At 54.6% G+C, this 24465-nt stretch overlaps 1 protein-coding gene across 1 annotated transcript; it reads left to right on the top strand.

The window, feature by feature from the left end:
* Positions 1–3050: 3050 nt before the first annotated feature.
* Positions 3051–20567, top strand: TMEM108 (transmembrane protein 108). The gene is made up of 4 exons (XM_060098905.1): positions 3051–3177; positions 4743–6176; positions 15428–15582; positions 20445–20567. The coding sequence occupies exons 1-4, from the start codon at positions 3051–3053 to the stop codon at positions 20565–20567; spliced, it is 1839 nt and encodes a 612-aa protein (XP_059954888.1).
* Positions 20568–24465: the final 3898 nt, after the last annotated feature.

Genomic DNA, 24465 nt, shown 5'->3' with positions numbered 1-24465 from the left:
TAAGATAAAAATTATACAATTAATTTAGTTAAACAATGGTGTGCATGAAATGCCAGGATTGGAAAAAAAGGAGAGAATTAAAGCAGGGATGTCCAGCTTTTGTATTATCCTACTACAAGTCCCCCCTAGTTACTTGCAAAATAAAGTTAATTGACTAACTTGTTAAAAGAACATAAATGTTAATATAGAGCCCTGAAATGGAGCTAGAAGAAAACAGGTGAGAGGAAAGAAAAGTCCAAAGAGCAGCAATAGAAAACCAGTTCCCAAAAGATAGTGGACCACTGCTTTTGAACGTGCAGAGCGGAGGGATGCGTGAACGTGGTTGAGAGTGTGGACTCCGGGGCCAGGCTGCCAGGTTCAAATCGCAGCTCGCCGTTCCTGGCTGTGTGGAAGGAGGCAGCTTCCTGTGCCTCTCTCTGCTGCTTTTCCTCGGTTGCAGAGGGGAGCTAATGATAGTACCTGCCTCATCCGGTTGTTATGAGGAGTCAATGTGTCAGGACAGGCTCAGCCTTGGAGCGGCGTGTGGCATGCAGAAAGCACTCAGTGCACATTAGCCATTTCTCTCTTCACCAATTCCCTCCTTGCCTTTGCCACATGCAAATATCATGCCCAGTACGGACTGTGGGCAGCCAACCAAATAAACAGAAGGAGGAAGGCCTTTCCTTCCCTTGGGTCCTGGGATCATGTATGCATTGGAATTCTAGGTAGGGGGAGGCCTTCCTGTGATATCAGGGCACCCATCAATCTGCAGGTTTCCACCCCCTACACTTGTCCTTATTCTGACATGCATTAAAAACCGGTTCCACATTTCAAACACGTCAAGTTAGATTTTAGTTATAGTCTCTCCTATATGTTTGGAATTAGAGCCTCCTGAGCCTATTATGCAAATCTATGCAAATGCTATGCACAGAGGCAGTGGCCCCAGGTTGTGGGGAGGGGAGTGAGCAAAAGCCAGCACAGAGGGCCTGGGGTAGAGATTTGCATCTGTTAGGGGAGCCCTGTGCTGAAGGCCTTGCACAGTTATTGTGACCGTCTGCGCCCTTGCATTCAGTCCTTAACCTTTCGTGCCAGAGAGGAGAGACGGTTTCTGTAGCGAAGGTGACAGTGGATGTTGAAGGAGGCATTTGGACAGTGCAGTGTTGTAGCAATGTTTGTGATACAAGTGAAAAGTTGCTTTGAAATAATGGCCGTGATCCAGGCTGTGTCCCTAACCAGCTGGGCTCCTGGACAAGTCAGTTCACTCCTTCCGTTGCCCCCTCTGTGAAGTGAGGGGATTGGACTAAGTGGCCTCTAGTGCCCTTCTCACTGCGACAGCTAAATGTCATCCTCCAGGTGAAAGCCCTCTGCACCCAGGATGGCAGTATCCATTCACTGTACCAAAGTTTTAAAGCCTAAAGAAGAAAGGGCTGGGAGGTAATTTGCCCTAACAGTCCTCCTAGAGAGAATAACTTCAGGGGATGCTGGCAACTAAGAAGAGCCGCAGCAAGGGCAAACATGTTTACTTCCACTGTTAGTCTTGCAGGAAGCATTCCTGTGGTATACTTCCCAGCTGGGAGGATTTTAGCCCCTGAAATGCTCGTGGTGGGAAAGTCAGGGGAATTTCTTTCCCTGAGTATTTTAAAGACCAGGATGCATTAAGCCCTCTGCCTCTAGAGGCTGCAGAAGATCTCCTGGAGGCCAAGCTGCTCCTCTCCCACCCCCGGCCTGTCCCTGGGGTCCGTCAGGTCCTCTCTGAAAGCTTTGCGCTGCCCCTGACGCCACTGCCAGAAGGCGGCAGTGGCCTTGGTCTTGGGCCTTGGATTGTATGGAACACATCTGTGCTCCACCCCAGAAGTCCTCTGGGCTCTTAATTTTAACTCCAGCAGCCTCCAGCCAGGCACAGGTGTGAGCTGACAGCCCCCACCCCCCCGGGGCTTCTCTGACTCAGCCACTTGGGCCTCGAGGAGGAGGCAGGAGGTGGGGTGGAGCAGCACTGGGCCACGGGGACGGAGAGCTGCTGGTGAGAGGCGCTCCTCTCACAGTTTGACATGCGTCTGCTCAGCTCCTCAGAGACCCCCAGTGGATCTGAGTTGCACCCTGAGCAGCTGATAACCTGCCTTGGGATTGACTTTCCCTGTTTCACTCATCTCAGACCCCCACCGCTGTCCGCTACAGTCACTTCCCAAAATAAACCACCTGCACACGAGCCCCAGTGTCCGCCTCTCCTTTTTCAGGAATCCCTAAGGTATGACAGGTATATCAGTCTGGTCAGTCTGCCATACAAGGTACCACAGGCTGCGGGGCTTAAACAACAGAAAGTTTTCTCCTCCCAGTTCTGGAGACTGGAAGCCCAAGATCCAGGTGCCAGCAGGGTTGGAGTCCCCTGATGCCTCTCTTCTTGGGTTGCAGGTGGCCGGCCTTTCCTGTGTCCTACCTGTGTACAGGCATTCCTGGCATCTCTGTGTCCTGAGCTCCTTTTCTTATAAGGATACCAGTCAGATTGGGTTAGGACCTACTCCAACGGCTTCCTTTTGCCTTCATCAGCTCTTCCAAGGCCCTGTCTAACGTACAGTCCCATTCTGAGGTGCCAGGGTCAGGGCTTCAACATACAGATTTGAGGGGGATGTGCTCCACACTTACAGTGAACCAGGGTGCTTGTGAGCCAAACAGAGGCTTATAAGAGAATGTCCCTTAAAACCTCTGTAGTCGCGACAACCAGCTCTAGGAGTAGATTGTCCCTGTGGTGCTAAAGTGCCAGGAAGGAGCTGGAATAACCCTGAACCGGTCAGAGCACGAGCACGTTGTTCCTTCTGTGGCTGCGACGCCCGTCCTCTTCTCCTCCTCACTGCTGTGGGCGACCAGGAACGCCTGGGCATCACATACGCCTTCTGCTACTGAGGGGCTTTGAACACGTTACTTAATCTCCCTCAGCCTCAACTTCCTGCCCCATCAAGTGGTTGTGAGGGTTAAATCGAGAGGGAAAGGCAGGGCCAGAGCCGGTGCTCAGCGTTAAAAAGATTTTAGGATTGACCCGGAGAAGGGGAAAACACTGTTGGTGTATGGGCTAGACTATGAATGAAAGTTTAGAGAAACTGGGTCGCTTAGGGCAAAGTGCTGGTCCCGGAGACGTGGGTGCTGCCGCCTCTGCTCAGTCTGCAGCCCCTCAGCCTCCCCCACCCACTAACTTAGACATGCAGGGTGAGGGGACACTGGTCCACCCCACCCTCCCCTAGTTGGAGGAGGCCTCAGTGGTGATCCTTGTTTCAAAGGAGTGTCAGGAGGTCTCCTCCTCCTCTCTGCTGCCAGAAACTCACCAGGGCCCCAGATGTCCCCTGTCAGCTTTGCTGACCACCCCAGGCTCCCAGGAATCACTGCCAGGGCCCCTGCTTTCACCATTCATCCTGCTGGGATCTGGCGTAGGAGGGAGGCGCCAAGAGAGTTACCAGGCAGAGGCCCATCTCTACCGTTGTCTGGGTGGCTAGCAGGGCTGAAGGAAGGGCATGCGAGTGACCAAGCAGGGGGCTCATATGAACAGGGCGAGTGCTCAGGACAGAGTCAGGCCTTGGAGGTTTGTCAGGCACTGCTTGGCAATACGGAGCAGCTCTTCCCAGCCTGTGTGTTGTACGGGGTGGCCAGTCTTCCCGTCTATAATCTGGATAGATCCTATGTCTCACATTGATATGAGGTGTTATTTTTAAAGATAGGCACATGCTGTTGTGATTAATAAAATCCATGCATATTTAGAAGAGTTTTTAAATGTATAGGTTTTTGTCCTTGTGCATTTTTTCTCAGTGAACTAAAAGCACACACACTCACCATCATGCAAAGTCCATGGTTTCCTTCTAATGCTCAGAAGGGCTCCTCTTCCTCTAAAAGGCTGGGCACCACCAGTAGTTTTCCACAGAGTTCAGCCTCATGAGCACACAGGACAAGCAGTTAACATGACAACAACCATACAACCAGCTGGCGTTCATGGAATGCACTTCTCCTGCAGGCTCTGTGCTAAGTGCTTAATAGGCACCAGATCTGGTCACCCTCTGAACCCCTGTCCCCTTCTGGCTGTCAGTCTCCGATGACACTGAGACGTCTCTGCCTTGTTTTAGGATTGTTTGTGGATGTGTATGAGCTCACCCAGGGCCAGAGACTGCCATGTTCATTCTTGTGTCTCCAGGGTCAAGGAGGGGCTAGACCCTCCTTAGTCGTTTGGTGGGTGGGCCCGAGGGAACAGAGGTCAGTCGTTTGTGCCTTTGTCTAGTTCATAAATAGAAGAGTCAGAAGAGGTGTGGCAGCCGGTCCGCTCTGCCCACCCAAGCCCTACTCAGTGGCTCAGGGCAGCCCACACAGAGCTGCTGGCTTCCTTGTGGCCGCGCTGGCCTTGACTGCTCCCCGGTGCAGAGGGCCAGCAGGCACTCAGAGGCCACAAGGCTTCCTTCCGTGGCCCTACCCCCAGCCTGCTGTGAGCAGCTGCCCTTGGGCGGGGGGCCATGGCATTTCAGAGGTGTTTGGGAAAGGACGGGCCTGGCTGGTTTAACCAGCTCTGCTTCCCCTGTGGCTGGGTTCTCTCTGGGACAGGGGCTGGGTGGCACCCACCTGCTGAAGCTTCCCCAAGTCCCCATGGTCCTGTGTCTGATGGGCGTGGGCCTCAGGGATGCTCCCGATGTTTCCCTTGAGTTCCCAGGCGTTTCAGTTTCGTGGGTAAGGGAGGCCCAGGGCCAAGCTACTCCTGGGCATTTCACCTCTCTGCTCTCTGTCTCCCTCGCAAGGCTTCCTCCTGACCTTGGCGCTGACTGAAGCACTGGTATTTGCTGCCCAGGAACCATCTCCCAGGGAATCTCTTCAACTCTTCCCCTCAGGCACCACCCCAGACACCATGGCGACAGCACCCGTCACTTCTACCAGACACTCCTCCGTGGTGGCTGCCCCCGCTTCCATGGTGGCACTGACCCCTCATCCCGACGGACCCTCCTCACAGGCTGCAGCTTCCACGGCAACGGCAACGCCCCATCCAAGCGGACACCCTCCTAAAAACGCCATCTCCGCCATCATGGCGACGGCAACCACCCCCCATTCTGAAGGCCCCCTGTCCGCAGGGCCACTTCCTGCCGCCGTGGCAACCACGTCCTCCCATTCAGAGGGCCGCCCCCCGGGCCAGGCTGTGCCCACCATCCTGCTGACAAAGCCAAGGGATGCTACCAGCCGTCCGCTCACGGCCCCCTCCCGGGTTACCCCACGCAGGCCCCCCAGGCCCCCCGGCTCCTCCCGAAAGGGAGTCAGCAGTTCCCCACGCCCTGTCCTGCCCGCACCCAGCGGCCACTCCAGAAGGAAGGAAGGCCAGCGGGGGCGAAATCAGAGCTCCACGCATCTGGGGCAGAAGCGGCCCCTGGGGAAGATCTTTCAGATTTACAAAGGCAACTTCACAGGGTCTGCGGAGCCCGACCCCCCCACCGTCACCCCCAGGAACCCGCTCGGGGCTTACTCCTCGTCTCCACAGCCCCAGACAGTGGCCGCCACCTCGGCGCCCAGCCGGACCTCGTGGGTACGACCCAACGCGACCCTGGGGTCTGCGGAGAACAAGCCCGGCCTTACCAGAGCAGACCAGGGGGGTGGTCCCACCCTCACCAGCCAAGCAGGGGAGCCGGCCACCGCCGCGGCCTCAGGCACCGCCGCCCGCCCACGTCCTGCCCCAGTGCCTTCTCAGCACCCCCGCGGTGGCCCGCAGGATGGCCCCAGCCACGGTGACTCCTGGCGTACTGTCGCCCCGGGCGCCAGCGGACCTCCATCTGCCGGCTCTGCGGCCTCCGCGGCCACCGTGGGGCCCATTCAGGCTGCCTTCGACGCCCGTGTCTCAGCCCCTTCCGAGGGGCTTCCTCAGGGAGCATCCTCAGCCCCGCAGGCCCCGGCCCGCCCCCGCGGCGTTTCAGAAAGCGCTGTTTCCCTAGCCAAGGAGGAAGCTGCGGCCACCCCAACGCCCACCATGACTGGCAGGGTGCCCAGTCCTCTCTCCACAGTGGTGTCCACAGCCACAGGAAACTTCCTCAACCGTCTGGTCCCCGCTGGGACCTGGACGTCTGGAACAGCAGGGAACATCTCCCATGTGGCCGAAGGGGACAAGCCCCAGCACAGAGCCACCATCTGCCTGAGCAAGATGGACATCGCCTGGGTGATCCTGGCCATCAGCGTGCCCATCTCCTCCTGCTGTAAGTGCCTCACCCTCTGCCGTCTCCCCCCCAGCCACCCACCACACCGGCTTGCCCATCCCTAGAGTCCCTTTGCCCCACACGTGGGCAGCCCCCACCAAGTGGGCTGCGAACTTCCCAGGATCCTGGGAAAGGAGGTAGTGGACCAAGAATCATGGGTTGTCCTCAGCCCTGGTCCTTGGCTGGTCAGGCCGCGGCTCACTTGCCCACTGATGGTAAATGCACAAGTGTCAGGAGCTGGGGAGTCCAATCCGACTCTGCATGTGCAGAAGGAAACACCAAGCTGGGAGGGGACTTGGTTCCCCCAGGACCCCAGAGTTACTGAGAGGCAGGGCTGGGATGTGAGCTCCGAGCACCTGTCTTCCAGCCCAGGGCTCTTGTCGTGACCCCGCCCTGCCTGCTCTCTCCTGTAGCGACACGGCACCAACACACCGCAGGTTGAAAACTGGTGCTTCCAAACTTAGAGCCTCTGAGTAGCAGAGCCCTCGCCTTCCTCCCCGCCTCCCTTCCGTCGCCTTTCCTGCTGTTCTTCTCCTCTCTCACCTCTTTTCCTCCCCCTCCTCTGTCTTCCCCCGAGAAAGAAGAAAACATGAAGCTTTGATCTTGCAGGAAGATCTATCAGCCTTGATAAAAACAGAGTTCTTGGGCTTCCCTGGTGGCGCAGTGGTTGAGAGTCCGCCTGCCGATGCAGGGGACACGGGTTCGTGCCCCGGTCCGGGAAGATCCCACATGCCGCGGAGCGGCTGGGCCCATGAGCCATGGCCGCTGAGCCTGCACGTCCGGAGCCTGTGCTCCGCAACGGGAGAGGCCACAACAGTGAGAGACCCACGTACCGCAAAAACAAACAAACAAACAAACAAACAAAACAGAGTTCTTGTAGCTAAATTGAGGCTTGAGAGCTACATGTGAATTTAGCGGTCCCTCCCCCGTTTGGTTTGCTCACGGGTGTGTGAGCTGCTGCGTTGTGGACCTTGTCGTTGTCCTCTGCTCTCACTGGTATGTGGGGAAGGGCTCCCCCCGGCCGCCAGCGCCTCCTTGCTACGCCCATCACTCCTTTACTGAAGCGTCGAGGGGACCCCACTGACGGCTCCATGAAGAGCCTGATGCAGTCACTCAGGACCCAGGGCTTCCTTTATGTCTTCCCCGAGTAGTCGATCCTCCGTTCTTAGCCTTCCTCCGATGGCCCCACAGGAATCCTCACTGTACCCGCCACTCCCCAGCCCGCACGGCCGCCATCCAGGCACCCCCTCAGCCCTTCCAGGGGTGAGAAACCCCCTGTGCTCCCCACTCATCAGCCCCTTCTCCTGTGACCCCTCCGGTTGTTTCCAGCTCTCCTGGGGGCCTGAAATTCACCTCTTTGTAATTCCCACTCTTTGGCCCTAACCTGTGCCCTCTGAAACCATACGTAAAACAAGTCCATCCACCAACCCCTGAGATACGTGAAATGGCTCTCAAGGGCAGGTTTTCCTTTTCCAAGCTGCTTATCCCTGTTCCTTCGAGTCTCTTCATAGGGCCGCCTGGCCCTGGCCCTGGCCCTGCCCCAATCTGCCCCTCTGACAGCCTCCAGTTTACGCCTGCTTCCCCAGAGGGAGCACAGCGTTGCACAGGCCCTGCCATGACAAAGGAGAGCAGGTGGCAGTTGCTCTGTTCTGGACACTTTGGTCACGACCGGGCAGCCTGCACTGCGTCAGCTCCGGTGATTGTAACGCCTCACGTCACACCATGGGCTCAGCCCAATCTCAAGGGGAACCAAGCCCCAGAAGCTTTCCACAGAGGAGGCCGTCAAGCCTGGTCTCCCAGCCTTTCCTGTTGTGGGTCGATCGAACGTCAGCACAGGAGGTGTGTGCCTTTAACATTAAGCTGATGTCTGCTTGGCACTGGACTCTGGCAAGATCCTCTTTGATCTGGAGTCTGGGCTCTTTCCAGGAGCCACATCTCTCCCAGCACCCTGTCTCCTTCCAGGTGATAAGCAAAACCAACTTTCCATGTCAGGGGTAGGCGGCCTACGTCGGCTCAAGGCCCCAGTGCAGGAAAAGTGAAAATGTTTGCAGGTTGCATATTTCATCCTTTCATTAAGCAGCTGTATTGTCACTCATGGAAGCACAGAGGTATTCATAAAGCTGTAATTGCCCACGTCTAAAACAGAAGAATGATAATGAGAAAATGTAGCGCTGTTAGCCAATAAATTATTAATAATGGTCATGTTTGAGAAGTAACCACATTAGAGACAGCTTTCTAATTTTCCATTCTTTCCATGTGTCTAGAGGCTCTAGTTTACAAAGGGAGTTCCCATTATTTTTAATCGTTCATCCTTAAAACAGACTAGCCAGAGGAATAAAACAAAACAGAAAAAGCAAACATACCATACAGATGGGGAGTAAATCATCAAGTGAAGTGACTTGCCCGGGCTCCCAGTCACACGAGTCAACCCGGATCTGGTGGTGGAATCCGTTTGACTCGGCACAGCATTTCCTGAGCGCCTACTGTGTGCCCAGCACTGTTCCAGCACTAGGGACCCGGAGGTAACTGCTGTGGCTCCCCAGAGCCCCCTCCCACCTGCACCCCCACGGGCCACACCCACCTGCGTCTGCAGTTCTAAAAAGACTTCAGCCCTTTTGCTATGTCTGAGGTTGAGATTGGATCAGGTTTTACTGCAAAGTGGAAAACGCATGGGCTGCCTAAACCACGCATAGTAACATCAACCAAGACAGAAGCAAGGACGCAGCCTGGAACTGCACCACGAGAATGCTTCTGGCCCTGACAGGAGCCTTCAGCTGCGGGGATAGAGCATATGACTTCATAAAGGAAGACTGCCCCTAGGAACTGCAGCCCCTGCTTCCTTTGGTGTCTGTCTTGCATTTCCACCATCCTCAGGCCACTGGTAGGTTCCAGCCTACCTGCCTCCACAGACAGCTCCCTGTCCTGTGGGACCATCATTGACCCTGTGAAGGTGCTGATGATAGGGGCGTTGAGAAAGGAGACACTTGTCCAGCTTGAGAACGCTGTGCTCTTTGGATGCACAGATGAGTAACTAGCCAGGCTGTTTTCATAGCCTGGCGCCACTCGAGTCATCAGGCAAGCAGACGTCTTCCAGGGCTAAGGGCCCTTGTATTTCAGACCTTCCCAGAAGCTACATTTATCCTAAAGCAAACTCTCCAGCCCTCAAAGAAGGGTCTCCTCCTTTGCTAGTTTGCCAGATATTTCAGGCGATCTGTGTTGGTAGCACAGTGTGTGCATAGATTTCCTCATCTGGCTTTTCAGACTAGCCCTGGCCCTGGTCCTGCTTTTCTGCATTCAGCAGAAGCCAGGCTTCAGAGGCCGGGGCTGCCAGGCAGGCTGGCAAGTCCCCAGTTTCTGGTGGAAGCAGAGGGTGATCACAGCAAGTCTCAGGCCTGCCCAAGAAGGGATGTCACCACTTCCACCTGTCCTTCCAGATCGTGAGCCCCGCCCAGCGGCTGGATGTATATTGTGCCAGGTCTGAGAAATGCTTTGTCTCCTGAGCCATGCTGGAGACAGCCACACACAGTTTCAGATGTGCTGAGAACCGAAATTGATTGGATCCAGGCCACATTTGGCTGGGTCCCAGGAGCCATGTGGCTCCTGAGCCGGTCTCTGCTGCCACCATCAGGACACACAGCCCACCACCTCCTACTGGAAGCCTCCGCCTGGCACTGAAGGGGTCCCTGCTCTCAGCTGTCAGTGCTCTGGGTTTTCATCAGGAGGTCAGTTGTGTGGCTCTACCAGGTTCCCTGGCCTGTCCTGCACGTGCCACATCCGTTCTTGAGAATGTCGTCATCCAGCCTCCTTGAAAGAGATGGGGGTTATACGGGGTGAAAGCAGGAAGCGAGGCCACAGCTACAGCTGTTGTTCATCCTTGGCACAAGTGGAGCTGTGTCCAAAGCAGAGTAGCACCTCTTGCTGACCCTGGACCTGTGAGCGTCCACGTGCGCCTTGCCCAGAGCAGGTTGGCTTCCTTCCAGATGCACAGTAAATGCCGTTGGAGCATCAGCACAGTACTCAGAGATAACACATCCTTGTGCCCATATGGCTCTTGGCTATATTACCAGTTGTTCTGTGAATGTTACTGAAAGCTGAATGTATCTGTGTACCTTTTACTCACAGACCCCAATGACTTTGTAATTATTATACTAAAAAACCTGGGTCAGAAGTGCTTTTCCAGTAAGAAGAATAGAGATTAGAACAGGAAGGAAGTTTGACCAGGAGGTTGTCTCCTTGGGGCTTATGAGCCAATTGAAGGAAGTGGGGAAGCCTTTGGACAAGGCAGGCTTGTCCGGGGGTGTCCCCGAGGTTGGACCAGAGTGCCGTGGCCGCGCTCTCACAGCTGTTCCCTGTGCTTCCTGACCAGCGTCCCCTGCAGGAACCTCCTGGAGCTTCCTCAGGCACATCCCTACCCACCAGGCCAGGGAGTCAATGAGCCCCCAAAACTGCTTTCCCCAGGCCCATGGCCTCTGTCCAGCCTGGTCTCCTTCTACATCCTGAGGCCTCCCCTGGCCGCCTCCCCAACCTTCAAAGTGGGGAAATGACTGTCCACAGCGGGGCTGTCACTGCTGGACTAATCCCCCTTGAGGGTCTCCAGTTTCTCATCTACCTAATGAGGGGCCAAACTGAGACGTCAGAGCCCTGTGCCCTCTCTCACTTGCCTAACTTTAAACCCATGTGAATCACTTGAGAGGGAGCCTGGTGTGATAGGAGGCCTCAGCTTGGGAATCAGACACACCTGGACGTAACCCCAGCTCTCCCACTCGTCACCTGTGGGACTTGGACAGGTTAAGCCTTGGGCCAATGTTTTCTCACCTGTGCAAATAGGACTAGCGTCCACCGTGTCAATTCAGGGCCTTCAGGAGGCAGCTACCAAAACAGAATTAGGCCTGCAAGAGATTTATTGGGGAAACACCTGTGCAGTCTTAAGGAGGGGGCTGGAGGAGGCAGGGAGAGCCTCAGACCGTGGTGCAGGTATGACACCTGAGGAAGGAGAAGGGGCCAGAGGGCTGGGAAGGAAGAGGCTTCCCAGCAGCGCAGTGCAGTCCTAAGGAAGTTTCTGCCAGGTGAGGGTAGTCCTCAGGCTGTTAGAGGAGTCTCCTGGCCTGCAGGAACAGGCCTGCATAGTCAGCCACGGCTGGGAGCAGCCCGGGAAGCGTGGCCTCGGCACACACGTGGTGGTGAGTCCAGGGGCCGGTGGCCGGAGCGGTCCCTCGGCTGTGCCCCTGCAGCAAGAAAGCTGAGCAGGCACTCCCAGGGCTGCAGCAGCCTCCCCAGAGGCTTGCTGCGCACAGCAGAGCCGATGCATCTGAGGTCCTATCACAGCATCTGACACGGAGAGGCGCCGGATGAGGGCAGTGGTCAGAGAGTGATTATATTCATCTTGTGGTCACGATTTGCCACGCATTCTCCAGCAGGCCATGGAGAGCACTTTCATCAGGTATTTGAAAAGCAACCTCAGGGTCCTGCACACTCTCATTTCCATTTCCCATCACACAACAGGTCCCATCCCTGAAATGAGGCCCCTCCCAGAAACGTCAACACAGTACCTGGGCTTCGTCTTCACATCAGCAACCCTCCTCCTTCCTGTCATACATCTGACAAGCTACAGCTGATTCCCCACTGACATGCCTGGGAAGCCGAGAGAGCTTGCTTCACCCTCACTCCAGTTTCAAAACTGTAGGAGGGCTTCCCTGGTGGCGCAGTGGTTGAGAGTCCGCCTGCCGATGTAGGGGACACGGGTTCGTGCCCCGGTCCGGGAAGATCCCACATGCCGCGGAGCGGCTGGGCCCGTGAGCCGTGGCCGCTGAGCCTGCGCGTCCGGAGCCTGTGCTCCGCAAAGGGAGAGGCCACAACAGTGAGAGGCCCGTGTACCGAAAAAAAAAAAAAAAAAAAAAAAAAACTGTAGAAATAGGGATCTCACTGACCTCCTTAAGAGTCTTGACAGCTGCTCCCTCTGGAGCAGCAGAGCAGGTGAAGCCTTCAGTGGCGTGGGAGAGCGGTGGCTCACGCCCTGTGTGTGCACGGGGCTGTGTGGTTCACGCAGTGCTCCCACCTGCCTCAGGCACGCCCCATCCAGTGCTCAGGATGAGCTAGGACAATGCCCATCAACGCCAGGGTGGCAGAGACCTGGGTTGAAGCTCCAGTCATTAGCTGGGTGACCAGGATCAATGCTGTGAACCTCCGTGAACTTCAGGTGCCTCTTCTGTGACTGGGAAGAGTGCCAGCACCTTCCTCAGGCAGCTGTCCTGTGGGTTAAATGAGACTGTCGAGCACCTGGGAATACAGTAGAGATGCCACAAGTCTGATTGTACTGTTCTTTCTGGGATGAAAGTTCAGACCCCAAAATAATGAAAGCGCTAAACCACAGTTGGAGCCCTGGCCTTGAACCACCCAATAGTCATACAGCCCAGTTTTTCTTTCAGGATGTCTCTCCACGGATGATGCTGAGAGAACAAGAAGGAAACTCTTATCAGTTAAGCACCAGGCAGGGTGCTCAGCATTTTGCATTCATGATCCCTAACTCTCCTTACATCCTGGCGGAGTCCGTAGTGATCAGCGTGATGAACTGACACCTAGTGTAACTCACAGCAGAGTCAGACTTGAACGCAGGTCTTTTGGACTCCAAGCCCGTGCTCTCCCTGCAGCTGGGCTGGCTTCTGGTATGTAAGCGAAATGGTGTTTGAGAGGCACCAGGAACTCCCTGATAGACGTGTAATCAGGCTGGGGGCACTAACAACATGGGAGGGGGAGAAAGCTAGGAACAGAACTCCCCGTTCCGGCCCCCAGCCCTTCCCGCAGGGCAGGTTCCTGGTCCTGCGTCCTAAACAGGCCCAGGCCCCGGAGCAGGGGCCGTGTGGGCTCAGAGGGCACTGGACTGGGGCTCAGAGGACCTGGATTCTACAACCTGTTCCCGCCCGAGTTAGCAAAGGGATTCATGCATCCTAGCCCTCTCCCTGTGGCTTAGGTTTGCCCAGCTTGAATTCCCCTGGGCTGCTTCACCATCCCAGTCCTGGAGCAGGGTGAAAAGTAGTGACCCTGAAGAATAAAGACTCCAGAAAAGGGGAGAGGGGACCTGGGGCCTCGCCCCAGTCCCACCACTCGCTGTGACCTGTGGCAAGTCAGCTGGCTGCTTTGGACCAGAGTCTTCTCATCTGTAGAACAAGGAGGTGAGCCCGAATCTAGCAGATTTTCAGGCTGGCTCTGCAGCCTCCCTCCTCACCCCTTCCTCCTTCAACCAGGTGAAGAAAGGGCTCTTTGGAAGGAAGAGAGGAAACCCACAAAGCTTGAAGGAATCTCTGCCAGCCGGTCTAAAATTTCTTTTCGCTCAAATATTCAGAAATCGCCTTTCTATTTTTAAAATTTTTTGTGGGGACCTGGAGAAATGGTAACCAAAGTAGAAGTCTTTTTGATCAAAGCAGATTGTCTAGAATGGAAATTTGCCCAATCTCTTGACTTTGCCTGGAAGCCTTTTCAGGTTGAGATACCATCCGGGCAGAGCTACAGAATTCCCCAGTCAGCCCGCAGGGCTCTCGGTTCTGGGCCCTGAGGTCTCAGCCTGTGTGGATGCCAGCTTTTGCGTCTTCCCCACACCCTGGCGTGCACAGGCCCCCAAAGCCAGCCAAGCCTTCGGGCTGCGGTAGACAGAGATAGCCTCCACTGCCAGCCTTTGTGGGCCACTCAGCATGGGCCCCCCTACTCCCCAATGCCAATGATGGGCACTGCCAGGTTGTTGGATACAGCCCTGCCCACCCCTGGCCGAGAGTTTCACCCACCCTAGGGGCTCTGGTGATGGGAGCCTGGGCAGGAGGTGTCCAGTCTTCATTCACCGGCTTCTCCCCAAGAGGGCTCCTGTCATCCTGGTCATTGCATCACCTGTTCCCCTGTGTGACCCCGGACAGGCCACCCCACCCTCCGACCTCGGAAGCCTTCCCTGTCAGCATGTCCAAGCCACTCTGATCATACCTGGTTCATCAGCAACATCCAAACATGCCGCTTCCTCCCGGGACCCCCAAGTCTCCGAGACTGAACAGACAGTGTGGCACATCGAGCTGTGTGGAGGCCGCATCAGGCCCACCTGTGCAGTGCGGACTCCACATCAGCGTTTGGCTTGTCTTCGTGAGGCAGAATCGTAGATGGTTGAGAGCATGGACTTGGGAGTCCAGATGTCTGGGTTTGCTCTTGGGCAAGTCACTTCACCTCTCTGAGTCTCCGTTTTCCTTTCTGTACAATGGGGACCTCATGGAGTTACTCAGAGGATTAAATGAATTAATGTTTCTAAAGTGCTTGGAGCCACCTGGCACATAAATGCTATAAGACTGTTAGCAGCTATTTGTTTTTGACGATGATGATGAGGCCAGAGCAGCTGTTTAATCAGGGTCCAACACCTCTGCCCAGAGATTTGCTCTGTGAACCCCTGCCCTCTGTGGAAGTCAAGGCTCATTTTGTAAAATTCCCCGGGCTCTTCCCGTCTCTCTGCCACACTGTCGCTCTGACTGAGGACACTCCTTATCAGTCCCATGGTGCAACTTGGTGCACACATGGTCATTCTCTGCAGCCAAGCTCTGGGGAGCCCTCCCAGCGAGAGAACAAGGCCTTTCCTTGGAGCAAACTCACTGGGTGGCACTGCAGCATGCACAAGTGTCCAAAATTGCATCCACGCCTCTTGCCCCTGAGCCTATGGAGGCAGCCTCTAAGCATCGCTCTGGCCTCACCTCCCACCTCACTCTCCCACACCCACCCCACTCCAGCCATGCGACTCTTTCTTCACACACAGGCAGCTTGTCCCCACCTCAGGCCCTTTGCATGTGCTGTTCCCTCCACCTGGGACACACTGCCCCTGTTCCACACATGGCCAGCTTCTTCCCCAATTCCAGTCTCAGCTGTAAGGTCACTGCTCAGGCAAGCCTTTCACGACGGAGCCTCTCCCCCAGCCACCCCCTACTGTCCCTCTCACTTTGCCACGTTTTCTTTTCTTTGAACAGTTCTCTTGTATGTTTTCTGACTCCTGTGCACCCCTGCATCCACACGCTAGGAGGGAAGCTTATGAAAGCAGGGCAGCCTTGTCTTTCTCTTCTCTCCCCCTCTCCCCAGCACCCTGCACAAAGCAGGTGCTCAGCGTTTATAGATATTGGTTGAGCAGATGAACAAACGAATCAACGAGCAGGGCAAGTGGCTGGATGTGTAACCGTCATGGCCTGCCTGGCCCTGCTCGCCACCCTCCCGCTCTCTAACACGGACTGTCTCGACAGCCGTCTTGCTGACCGTGTGCTGCCTGCGGAAGAAGAAGAAGCCGGCCAACCCCGAGAACAGCCTGAGCTACTGGAACAATGCCATCACCATGGACTACTTCAGCAAGCACGCCGTGGAGCTTCCCAGGGAGATCCAGTCCCTTGAAACCTCTGAGGTAACGAGCCCCAAACCGGGGGCTGCCCTGGGGAGGGCTGCCGCTGTGGGAGGAGCACAGGCTCCAAAGAGAGCGGAGCCTGTTCGTGCCTCGCTCCTCCGGGCAGCGTGGTCCTGGAGGCTGTGAGCCCGCCCAGCCCTGCCAAACGGGCATCTGCGTTAGCGAGAATCCCCGGGGCCTTCTGCTCACGTTGAAGTTTGAGAAGAATGGTTCTTGGGACTTGGGGTTTCTGGGAACAAGTCAACGACTGTTGACTGAGGATCGTTTGGGGTCAGGCACTCTCTGGGGACTGTGAAGGTGAAAGCTTGCTCTCAAGGGGCCCGGGATCCAAGATTTTGGGTGAGGTACAAACCCCGACATCATTCAAAGCAAACTAGGGGGGCTACAGGGAGAGGTACAGAGCTGTGGAACCCAGTGGAGGAAAGCTTCACAGTGCAGGTGCTGGGAGGGTGCGTATTTGCCTGAAACCCCCGGCCGGCCAGTGAGAGAGCTGCGCTTTGACCCAGGTCTCTGACTGCAGACCTCTTCTCACCCCCACCGGAAGATAGGGCAGAGGCCAGGGTGCGGCTGGAAGGGGAGACAGATTAGGCACGGCCTTGGATGGGGTTGAATGGAGTTTGTGCTTTAGTCTTGGGCAGCGGAGGGTCATTGAAAGTTTTGCGCTTTTTGTGAACTGGTTGTAGAAAGATTGTGCTGATGGTCTGGTGAGGGCACGTCGTCAGTGAAGGGATAGGGAGGAAAGGAAGGGTGGTTTAGTGGATGGATGCATGGATGAGAGGACAGACAGACATACAAAAAGTAAGTAGGTCACCTGGGATGCAGTTGAGATGGCCCTAGAGAGGGATGGCAGACGTCTGAGGAAAGGCAGGGGTAGCTGAGAGCTTCTGGAGGAGCCGTCCCCTCCCATCCCTCCAGCAGCCGGATGAGCTTTTACAAACAGGCGTGTGATCGCATCACTCAGAAGCCTTCAGTAGCTTCCCGTTGCTGGGAAGTTAAAGTTCCAAGTCTGTTCAGGGCCTGCCAGGTGGACCTGTCCCCGCCCAACTCTCCAGCCTCACGTTACGCCCTCTCCCTCCTGTTTGCTAAGCTCCGGCCACGTTGCATTTCTTTTCATTCCCTTAGGGCACCAAGGTGCATCCCACTCCAGGGCTGTGCACGCGCTGTTCCCTCTCCCGGCATGTCTGCTGTCCCCCTCTGGCACCCCCTTCGCCGTTCACCTCAGTGACTCCTACCCACCACTCAGGGCCCAGTCCAACCGTCACTTCCTCAGAGACGCCTTACCTGTCTGCCAGGCTGGGTTCACTCTCCCGTCACAGGGTCTCAGCTCCTGTGCTTTTCCATCGTGCCACTTATCAGAGTTGTCATTGTGCAGCTACTGGTCTGACATTATAGGTTAGAATGTCCCTCCCCCACTGGAATAACCAGTTATCCCCACATTGCTAACGCCGAGGGCCGTTCTGGGCACTCATTGTACTCCATCCACCAGCAGCATCGGCACAGTCGGTCATCTCCTCCTCAGAACGTTTCTCCGCTGGCACCTGGGCCCCATCCTGTCCTGTTCTCCCCACCCACCAGCAGCTCCTCCTCAGTCTCCGTCGCTGGCCCCTGGCTTGCCCCGACCTCCAGTCACGGGGGGCTGCTCAGCGCTCCCACACTGCTTCTCTTCTCTTGCCTCTCAGCTCCGTGCCCTTAAATCCCGTTCCTCACCGTGACTACCACGTTCCGCTCTAGCCTGGCCGTCTCCCCTGAGCTCCAGACCCCTGTGCCCAGCTACACATGCACACGTTTCTAACAGGCATCTCCCAGCCAACAGCCCGAGACTGAACTCTCGGCTTCTCCCTCCTGCCCCGACGCCCAGAAGGCCCCCTGGTGTTTCTCGCTATTAGATGGCCCCGCGGCCGCCTGCTCCTCGCGCACACCCCACCTCCCGTCTGTCTGCGGCCCCGTTGGCTCTTCCTCCACGCAAGCAGGGCTCACCACCTGCACTGCGACCCCTCGTCCAGGCCACCATCGCTCCGCCAACAGCTCTCCCCGCTCCTGGCCACCCGCCACGGTCTGTCCTAAACAGAGCAGCCAGCTGACCTTTCCAAGGCTGGACCTCCCGTCCTCCCAAGCTTCACAGGACCCCTCTTCACACTTTGGATGGAATCCAGATTCCTCTTAGCAGTCTGGGCTGGCCCTGCCCACCTCCTCCCCCTCTGCCAGAGAGCACATGCCCCAGCCCAGGAGGGAGCTCGTCCTGGCACCTGTGTGAAATACTCTTCTCCCGGCTGCCTCCACCCCTCACTTCCTCCAGGGCTCTGCTGCAATGCCACCTCCTCAGGGAGGCCTTCCCTGACTGCTCTACACAGGTTAGAACCCCACCCTCCAACCCCTGGTGCCCTGTCCCCATCCCTGCTTTGAGCACTTCTCACTGCCTGGCATTGCTCCCTTCTCTCTCTGTTGACTGGTGTGCGTCCATCTCACCTGCTACGACATAAGCTGCCTGAGGGCAGGAGGGTTGTTTGCTCTGTTCACTGCCCTATACCCAGCTCCACGAACAGTGCCCAGCACGTGGTAGGTACTCTGTAAATGGTTGTCGCATGAGTGAACTTTACTCACGCTTTACTCATTACCCAGCCCAAAGCCTGACACACAGTGGACGCTCAGTAAGAAGCTTGAAGCTTTAGCTGAAGGACAAACGGAGGGACAGGCCTCACCATGGCACTGATCTTTAGTGTGGCCAGGGTGCAATTTGGTGGCAGAAGTGTTCCTGAGACCTGTTACAGGGAGTGAAAACATAGGTCCCTTGGACAGGGGGCTGGCCCACTGTGAGTGTGGGCCACGCACCCCTGGACCCTAAACTCCTCTTATGCTCTTTACAAATTGGTAAATGACAACCAAGGCGAGAGGACGGTGCCGGTGAACGTACTGTCGCAAGGGCCCTGCGTGCAGAGGCCGCCGTCGGGACCCCGGGGCCAGGAGGCTGCAGCGGTACCAGCGGCAGGAAGCTCCGCCCGCTCCAGAGGGGGCGGCCGCCCTCCCCGCCCAGCCAGCCCCTCCCCTCGTCCTGCTGTAGTCTCGGCGGCAGCAGCTGTCCCCTCCCTGGGCGCGGAGGCCCTGCTGCCCACCCACAGAGCGACCACAGTCACAGGACCATGAGCTCACCGCCGGGTGGCCAGTGTTGCAGGCTGCCAAGTGCTTTGCCTAAGCAAGTTTCCCCGGTGCCCCGCTCCCCTCCTGGGCGGACGAAAGCCACACAACAGCATCCGGGCTGTATGGGCGGAGCTGTGCTGCCCAGAGGCGCCTGGAAACTCTCCCATGCTTTCTCTTCTTTTTCCCTCCCCTCCTTCTGTTTTCTTCTTTCCTGCCTTAGTTATTTTCTACATAACTTTCTCTTTTCTACGCAGAGTAACTTCTCCCACGTGGTTCACCCTTGAACGCTTGCGTTGTGAGAACGGTAAAGCCACAAGCCAGATCTCAGGCTCCAAAATTCCCGTCCGCAGCTCAACCCCAAAGCCCAGTGGAGAAAGAGGATTTCTGTCCCCTCGCTGACATGCCACCCTATTCTCTTACTTAGACGGCTGGTCCCACATCCACCCTTTGGATGGGCACACAGCTGATTCCAGACAGTGAAGGAAATTCTTGTCTTCTGAAAAGACATTTTAACAACAAGTGACCTTTCTTCCTGTCTCTCCTTATTACTCATAGAGTGATACATACTTGTCAAAAATAACATGTTTTGTTTAAAAATAATCTTCAGAGTATTAATCGTGGCTTCTTAAAACGAAGCCATTTCTAAGCTGGTCTGGCCTAAGCCTGTTACATCTAGGCCTCCTGCTGAGTCTTTGCCCTGAAATAGCCTGCAGGCTCTGAGCCTTCCGTTGTGTAGAATTAGAACAAACTATGGCTTTTTTCTCTACGTTAACACCTGGGCCTGAGTCTGAGAACAGCCATTTTGTGGGCCCCAAGTGCTTGCAGTCCTTGGTAGCTGCAGCCAAAGCCATTCAGATGACCCGAGCAGACTGTCTGTCTCTAGGCTTTTCCACTCCTCAGGCTGTGTAGGCGACTGAATTTTTCACTCACCACCTATTGTGCAGTCACCCAGAGATTCAGATCCCTTCAGCTCAGCACATCTAGTGCTACAAGAAATGGGTCGAGAATTCTGACCAGGCTATGGGAGGACTCGGGAGGGTAGAATTAGCCTTGGAGGCTCTGACAGGTGGGTGGCAGGAGAGGAAGGAGGTGGGCAAGCGCAGGGTATGTTCAGGAAAGGAAAGTGGCGAGGCCTCCCGGACGTCTGTGAGAAAGAGGCAGGAAGGAGAGCCTGGGGCCCATGTGGACCAGGTTTGGCCCACCAGGGCAGCGTGGAAAGCAATGCCACCTCTCGCAACCTGAGGTGGAGGTGATTCAGGAAGCAGGAAGTCTTCTTTGGAAGCTGCTATAAAAGTCAAAAAAGAGCAGAAAGGGCTCTGTACCCCAGCATCAGCAGTGAGGATGGTGAAGAATGGCTGGTGGGGGTAGTGAGCTAGGTGAAGGAGATTAAGGGGAACAGACCTCCAGTTATATAATAGATAGGCCTCAGGGATGTAACGTACACCATAAGGAATATGGTCGATAATATTGTAATAACTTTGTATGAGGACACACGGTTATTAGACTTATCGTGGTGACCATTTCATAATGTGTGTAAATGTCAACTCACTATGTAGTACGCCTGAAACTCACATAATATTGTTATGTTGACTATATTTCAATAACTTTTCTAATGTTTACCAAGCACTCCCAAGGGGAAGTAAACGTCCCCGTGGGTACGCTTCTTTAAGAATGGCCACCTGATAACCCCTACCCAGCTCATGCCATCTGCTCCCTCTGTCCCCCAGGACCAGCTCTCGGAGCCCCGCTCCCCAGCCAACGGTGACTACAGAGACACCGGGATGGTCCTCGTTAACCCCTTCTGCCAAGAAACTCTGTTTGTGGGAAACGATCAAGTGTCGGAAATCTAACTGCAGCAGCCCTCGCTTTGCCAGTCCCTACCTTTCGTCTCTAAATTATCAATATACAAATATATATTATAAATATAATCTTTGTGTAACCCTGACTTGATGAGAAACATTTTCAGCTTTTTTTTCCTAAGAATTGTCAACATCTTTTTTATAAGTGTGGTTTAAAAAAAAAAAAACTTGACAGAGCAATCCGTGGCTTTATAAAATAAAGGTATTTATAAGCAAAGCAGTTGCATTGATTGCTTCTCTTCATAACTGTCCTTGAGCATGTGGGGGTCCCAGCAGCCCCAGGCAGGTGAGGGGAGAGACCGACTTGTACAAGTTGATGTTAAAACGGCCAAGTGCATGGCCTCTGAGGCTTCTTAAAGCTCTGGTTCCTCTCGATTCAATGTGACGGACCCCATTTCCGTCCCCTCCTCCACACACCAGCGACGGAGCTGGGCCGCCGCCTAGAGGGACACCAGCGGACGAGGAAGAGGGAGCACCTAATCCTCCCAGGTGCCCCGAGCCTCGCGACGGCACAGCTGGGATTCGGATGCAGGCAGGAGCTGGAGATCGCGGAGGCATCCTCAGGCCACGCCCCCTGACATCCCACACTGGGAGCGTCCAGGCAGGACTGCTTTCCCGGCAACCGAAGGCTCCCCTCCAAGCACATCCCTGCATCCTCCCACCACCCACAAATGCATTAGACGGCGTGCCTTTCTCTGGAGAGGGTTTGGATGCGGATCCCAGCCCTGGAGCTTCGGAACGCTTGCTCTTCTCCAAGGATCCAGCGTTTCGGGGTTCACCTTCGTTTTCTCAAAAGGCCATCCCATCACACCGCTGAGGAACGTGTTTGTGGAAGAAACCTTGGAGTGTGGAGCTGTAATTTTCTAAACCTTCCTCCCAGGATCTTAAAATAACAAGATTGCCAAAGCGGATGGCTCGGGAGGAAGATGTCATTGTATTCTTGCTCAGCCCTGCAGGCCTGCCTGGGGGTCACGGGGATGTCTCCCCCCACTGCTCTCTCCGTCGGTGGTCACCTACTGCCCCGTGGGCCCACGGCCAACAGGGGTCAGACCCCCAGAGATGTGAGAGGGGCTTCCGGAGATGGCTGCTTCTCCATTTTATCCCTGCTGTATAGTGGCTGGGAGAGAAGATAACTGCTTTGACCTTCCTTTCTCTAAAAGAAAAATAGTTTGATAGTATATTTTGAATATAGATGTTCTTATAGTCAGATTGGGACCTGAACTTGAATGTTGAGTCATATGTTCGTGTTATTGCTGTGGTCTCTTTATCATAACTTTTTCCTTTCTTCCTACATTTTCCTTAAAAAAAAAAAAAAGATGGCCTTCAAAAGTGTGTGTTCTCAATGTCTATGAACCTACTTAACATGAGTTTGGTGATTGTCTGTCTTCAAAGACTCTTCAACCCACAAAGAAGCGGGTTACGTGTTTCTCTGAGATTCATTTCCCAGCGTGTTGCTGTCTGATCTTTCAACCTTATCATAATATTTCTGTCCGTGATTGCATTTAAAATATCAATGTGTGTGTGTATATAGAGAAAGAAATCTGTTTGAAAAGTAAAATTTATATATAATATATGTAATCAGAGATACATATGTTATATATACATATGTGGGATGTATGACTTATTTTTCCTTATCCACAGAATTCAGCTACCATGTATATATAAATAAACTTATTTTATTAGCCAGAGGATTAAGTTGCTAATACATTTTGCATTCTTTCATTTTTAAATAACTTTTAAGTCTTCCTTCAGTACCAACACTACCTGCCCATCTGTATTTTTTAATCTGTTTTAACAGTAAGTTGGATTTTTATCAGAGTGATGAGCTAATAGCCACTTATCATTTGATAAAACAAAATCTTTAGAACATGTTTGGGATTTCTCCTCCCAAAAGTCATTTGTCTTCAGGTCTTTAGAGATACTGGTGTCAAGAAACAGCCTCCTCCCCATCCCTGGGCTCAGGATTGTATTGTAAATATCTTTGGTCAGAGAAATCTGAAGTTAACCTCGCCACTGAGTGTCACCATTCCGTAGAGTAACAGTGCCTAAACATGGCACCTTTGCAAACAACGTAAGCAGTGGCTTGAGCTCTTCACTTAGCCTTGGATGATGCATCCTAGAATTCCTGCAGCTCCTGGGACCCATCAGCATCACCTGTTTTAAGAGGATGTTATTATAACACAGACTAGTGGGAGCCACGGGCCTTTGGGGTGCACCAGAGGTGGTGTTCTCAGCGAGAAAGCCACATCTAAATAAACAAGGGGCACTGCCCGCCTTTACTTGATCAAGTCGGTTCCTTAATCTGATAATCATATAACCAACATTGATATTTATAAAGTACCTTCCATGTCATTTCAAATAGAAAAAGTAGAAGGAAGAAAGAAAAAGGGAGGAGCACATAGAATATTCCAGAATATTTAACTCTACCTGTGTGACATCGGGAGGTACCCTGTTTTCTGGGTTTAGGGAGACAGAGGGGGTCCTAGATAAGTCACTGGACTAGGAGTCAGAAGAGGCCTTCTCATCCCAGCTCCGCCACCTCCTGGACAGGGGACCTTGGGTGAGTCACGGCAGCCCTCAGGTTGTCATCGCACAAGGGAGAATAGGTGATCACAGGACATGTGAAGATGCTTCTGGAGTTGTGCACTGTGCAGCCCAAATGTCAGTGCATGTCAGCCCTGAACCTACCTCCTAAGGTCGAATTGAGAACTCGGTGAAGTAAAGCATGGAAACCTGCCCAGCACTGGATGGATTCAGCTGACCCCTTCCCCTTCTCTCCTCAAGGGACATTGCCACATTGCAGGATCTGGGGTAAATATCCAGCTCTGGGTTTTGGATACTTCATTTCTCTAGGGTCAAACTTAAATGCAGTGGATTTTAGGTCCATTTTGTTATCCTGGGGGCTGCAAGATCCTTTCTGGATACTGAGGGCATGAGTTAAAGTCTAGAGGGTGTCATCCAATCCTAACTTGGAGCAGCCTTAAAGATCTTACCAGAAAACCTCTTGTTTTTATTTACTAGTTTTCTGGCAGTTGGGGAAACAGAGGTGTGGGGAACATCTGGAGCATAATAGGTGGCTGACGTGTGTGGGACCTGAATTTGCCCACGGTCCCTTGTCTAGTGTATGAGAGAGTTAAGACCCCAGGCCAGTGCATGGAAAATAAGGTCCAGAGAGGTGAAGCAGTGTGGCCAAGGTCAAGCAGCTGATGAACACAGTGCGGGAGGGTGGGGGCGGGGAGGGGGGCAGGAAGGTGCCAGGGAGGGACCTGAAGCTGCTGCAGGGACTGAGGGAGGAGGCGTGAAGGAAGCAACAGGCTTACTTTGTTTCTCTGGAGTCCCTGGGGCTGCCTCCCACCAAGGCTGGTTCACAGCCATTTCCAGGCACACCTCCACAGTCACACATGCAACACAAGTAAGGCTGGAGAGCCCTGACATCAGCCCTGGAACACCTGGAGTAAGTCCTGGCTCAGCCACTCACTGCACTTGTGATCTAAGGTCTCTGAGCCTCAGTTCACTCATCTGTGAAGTGGGGCTGCTGGGTGCCTGCCTTGCCCTCTCAGGTAGTGAAATACACAAGCCCAGATGAGCCACCTTCACAGCCTGCACTGATCCAGCCTCCCCACTACCCGCAGAAAAATCTAGGAGGTCATGTGCACAGCCTGCACATGACCCTGCGGAGAACGCCTGAGGGCCTCTCTGCACACAGCCCTTGGGGGGGCCATTTCCCTTTCAGCTTGGTGAATGGTGGAAACTCATGGAAAACAGCAGACACAGCAGCCCTGGCACAGGGAAGCTGCCAGAGAGGCCAAGTCACGGGGACGCTGGGGCTGGAAACCAAAAGCCACTGGGCTCTGCAAACCCACTAGGCACAGCAGAGGCAGAAGGGGCG

The sequence above is a fragment of the Mesoplodon densirostris genome, chromosome 5 (assembly GCF_025265405.1).
Source record: "Mesoplodon densirostris isolate mMesDen1 chromosome 5, mMesDen1 primary haplotype, whole genome shotgun sequence".
NCBI classification, from domain to species: domain Eukaryota; kingdom Metazoa; phylum Chordata; class Mammalia; order Artiodactyla; family Ziphiidae; genus Mesoplodon; species Mesoplodon densirostris.
Note: the sequence above shows the minus strand (reverse complement) of the source record. Positions and strands in the feature narration are given on the sequence as shown.

Excerpts from the sequence above, each read along its gene's own strand:
- TMEM108 (XM_060098905.1), top strand. The coding sequence starts at position 3,051 with ATGAATGAAAGTTTAGAGAAACTGGGTCGCTTAGGGCAAAGTGCTGGT. Across the intron at positions 6,177-15,427 it reads CGTGCCCATCTCCTCCTGCT|CCGTCTTGCTGACCGTGTGC; the intron begins GTAAGTGCCTCA and ends CTGTCTCGACAG. Across the intron at positions 15,583-20,444 it reads AGTCCCTTGAAACCTCTGAG|GACCAGCTCTCGGAGCCCCG; the intron begins GTAACGAGCCCC and ends TCTGTCCCCCAG.